The following is a 3,437-nucleotide window of genomic DNA, read 5'->3' on the forward strand; positions in this document are numbered from 1 at the left end:
GATGATTGATGTTTCTCCTGAACAGACCGAGAAAGGGGTGTTTTAAAGAAGACTGTCGATTCTGTCGAATTGTGAGAGATAGATATTTTCTTAGTTTTTATAACTACGTTTGATTCTGTAAGCACTGGCAGATAATGTGGCATTATTGCCTATTTTGCAGTCTTTGGTGTCTGGTGGCTCTGGTGGAGGTAGTGAGATGAGATGCTCAAAAACCATAAAACCACAGAATAAAATATTTATTTTCTCTACAGAACCGGTCAGTGTGCTACATAATTTAGTCAGATATGACTGAAAATGGTATTGAATGTTAGACTTTAGAGTTTTGAATAGCTGTGGTCTGCCAGTAGGGACCATAGGTCAGAACACTGTTTTTATGTGGAGGTACTAGGTGTTCCTGTTTTGCTGGCTGTTCTTTGTCTTGCAGGCTCAGGTCAAGGTAGAGGTTCATCATTAACTTCATGAGCTACACCTGGGTAGGCCTATTGGATCTGCGGGACCTGTCAGCGTGGTTAGGTTTAGGCATGAGGAGTGGGGATTGGTTAGGGTCGGGGTGAGAATTATACAGCTGGGTGAGCCAATCAGAGGCAGAACAAGGCGGGCCACAACACACGTCCTTTGACCTCAACACGTCTAGTTGCTCCAATCTAGCATCTCCCCCCCACACCTGGGGATGGTATGTTTGGACGTTAATGTTCACCACCTTTCCACAAAATTGTCTCTCTCTCCTCACTGCAGCTGCCTTTTTGGTTTTGCTTGTTTTGACATATCCACACACGAACATGACCGATGTATTACTACCACACTTCTTCTGATATTTTTTATAATGGATTATGTTAGTATATTCATACTATTTAATTTTCATTGTCTAGTCTCCCATCTTTGTTGCAGCCTATGAGCCGGGTTGTGATGCTGAGTTTGAAAGGGTAAGCAGGGTTTTTATTTCATGTCATTTTATCTTACATGTTATTGGAATTTATCTTGTCCTTTTATCCTTTTCATCTTTTAATACTCTTTTAGTATTAGTTTTAATACTAGACTAGTGCTTTTATTGCCGAGTTGACCCGTTCTCTCATCCAATACCGTTCATTGTACCATTGAATCTGTGTTAACCTACATTATGACTAATAAAAGGTGACACTATCTATACACATGGCGCTCCGCCTTACTGTCTTGTCATAGTCAGGGTTCTTCTCCAGCCTTATTACAAAATAACAGGCTTAGCCGTGTTTCAGAAGAAAACGTTTATTGCATAATATGTAAGTGTGGTGATAATGTATCATTAAGTACAGAGTACAGAAAGACTAAGTTAGGGACCTCCAAGCATAACAGTCATATCATAGAACTTTATTACATGATTTGAAGTTCATCAGAATATTGGTATAAGAACGTTGTGTACAAAGTACAATAATGGTCAATGTATATTTTTTAAAATAACTTTTCTTTGGTTTGTAAAACTTTCCTTGAGAACAGCATAGCTGCTCCTTGCCTTGCTCTTACATTTATATTTATACCAAAAGCATAAAACAAAAACATGTTGTCCATTTTTACTTTATTCAGCACTATTACAATTGCATAATTTCCATTGAACAAAGATTTAAAGAATAAATTGAAACATTTAAATATGAAGTAGGCAAGTAAAATGTATCTCTAAAATGCTTTTCACAGACATAGGTCACTAAGTGCTTTAATATCACACCTAAATTACAAGGTTAGTGCAGACAGCAGAGGAAAGAAGCCCAATACATTCATACATTCATAAATCATGGGGACAATTTTTCTGATGCCTAAACCAGAACTGTCTTATCAGCATTGATTTGTTTGAAACGTTCTGCTAACCATTCCCTAAAAGTGTTTAGACACTGAAATAGCCTAGAAAACATATAATCCTCACTGGGGTTGAATGAAAAATGGAGCTGTATATCATTCACATATATTTTGTAAGCAATATTATATCTGTTTATGATTTGTGCCAAGGGCATACAAAGATGTAAAGAGACTATCAGGGGCCTTAAACTGAGCTCTGTGGGACACCACAGGACAGTAAAGCCGAGTCTCACACATAGACTGTATATATATTAACGGTCTTTGGTCTCACACAAAGCCTCTAATAGAGAGGGTTAAACCTCTGTCAGTGACAGACACAGAAAACCAGTCTGAAGCTATGCTTGATAAGCCCACTCTATCATGTAAAGTATTGTTAGCGTTTCAATTAGAGTATTCACCGACAAGCTGCTGACCATGGTCATGAAACCAACGCAGGTTGTGAGATCCTTATGTAACGTGTAGGAATTCAAAGTGTGAACCATGCTTTGTTGTTTATAGGCTGCAGTTTGCTCTGGAGCTTTACATCAAACTTGTCCCTCAGAATTTGCTCTATCTCATCCTCTGTTATGTTTCTCATGTCATAGACATCAACATTTTGCTCAGGTTTGTAGGTGATCTCGCTGTAGGTCCAGCCAATTAGGGCTCTAAATCCTGTCGGTGTTTGCAAAGAGCAGATGGATTTATTGGTGAACAGTGAAGTAGGATCTGTCTGGAGAATGTGGTTTTTCTCAAAAAAATGATGAGCCTCACAGGGCACCAAGGTGAAGCAGAAGATCTGCTGTGTTTCATTCCTGTTGACAAGATTTGATTTAGCAAAATCTGGATTAAGAACCTCTGGCTTTCTACCAGTTTTCTCCAACACCCAGATGTCCCCTTTTCTATGAGACGAAAGACACCTGCTGCCTGAGGTTGGTCCTTTCCGGAGATGAGCTCTAGGGGTTCCCACACTTGGCAAGACACCCCAAAGCTTACATCTGCTATATAAGCCTTTCCATCAATGACAACCATGTTGATGAGATGAGATACAGTGGGGGGAAGATCATTGCTGGTACTGTCAAAAACTCTGGAGCCTAACATCGTGGTGTCGTAGCCCATTTCTCTCAGCACCCAGCCAAACAGGAAGTTGTTCTCAAGGCACCAACCTCCACGTCTGCTCCTCACTATCTTGTTGAAAATGACCTCAAGGTCCATGATGTTCGGCTCACCACAGTGAATGCTGAGGTTTTCGAAAGGAACAGACATGACATGCTGTTTGTGGATCAACTTCAGTGTTGCAAGATCCGGATTATCATATGGGCCATGGAGACCAATTCTTTTGAAGTATTCATCCAAATTCATCTGCACAATATAGGACATAACATGAATTATAGGACCAATCTACACAGTTAAACCAAGTTTTTGCTAAGTCAATCTTATTATGCTTTCAAGGCTTTCAATAGGTTTTAATAATTATTCACTTTTAGTTTATCTTGATCAACTCTGTCATTGATAAAACTGGTGCATGTAAAAATCAGTGCATATCAATTGAGTACATTTTTAAGATAAAGGATAAAAAGGAAGAATAGAATGTTTGAAGAAGGATAAAAACACAATAAAGTCAGAAGGCTTATTGT

General features: G+C 39.0%; 1 protein-coding gene across 1 annotated transcript in view; it reads right to left on the reverse strand.

Annotated features, from left to right (window-relative positions):
* Window positions 1-2,237: 2,237 nt before the first annotated feature.
* Window positions 2,238-3,437, reverse strand: part of LOC116688385 (arylamine N-acetyltransferase, pineal gland isozyme NAT-10-like) — a 2,123-nt gene continuing 923 nt past the window's right edge. Inside the window, 2 exon segments of the mRNA XM_032514417.1 lie at window positions 2,238-2,700; window positions 2,703-3,162. Coding sequence (XP_032370308.1) covers window positions 2,291-2,700; window positions 2,703-3,162 — 870 coding nt within the window. The 3' untranslated portion in view covers window positions 2,238-2,290.

Source organism: Etheostoma spectabile, chromosome 1, assembly GCF_008692095.1.
Source record: "Etheostoma spectabile isolate EspeVRDwgs_2016 chromosome 1, UIUC_Espe_1.0, whole genome shotgun sequence".
In the NCBI taxonomy this organism is placed as follows: domain Eukaryota; kingdom Metazoa; phylum Chordata; class Actinopteri; order Perciformes; family Percidae; genus Etheostoma; species Etheostoma spectabile.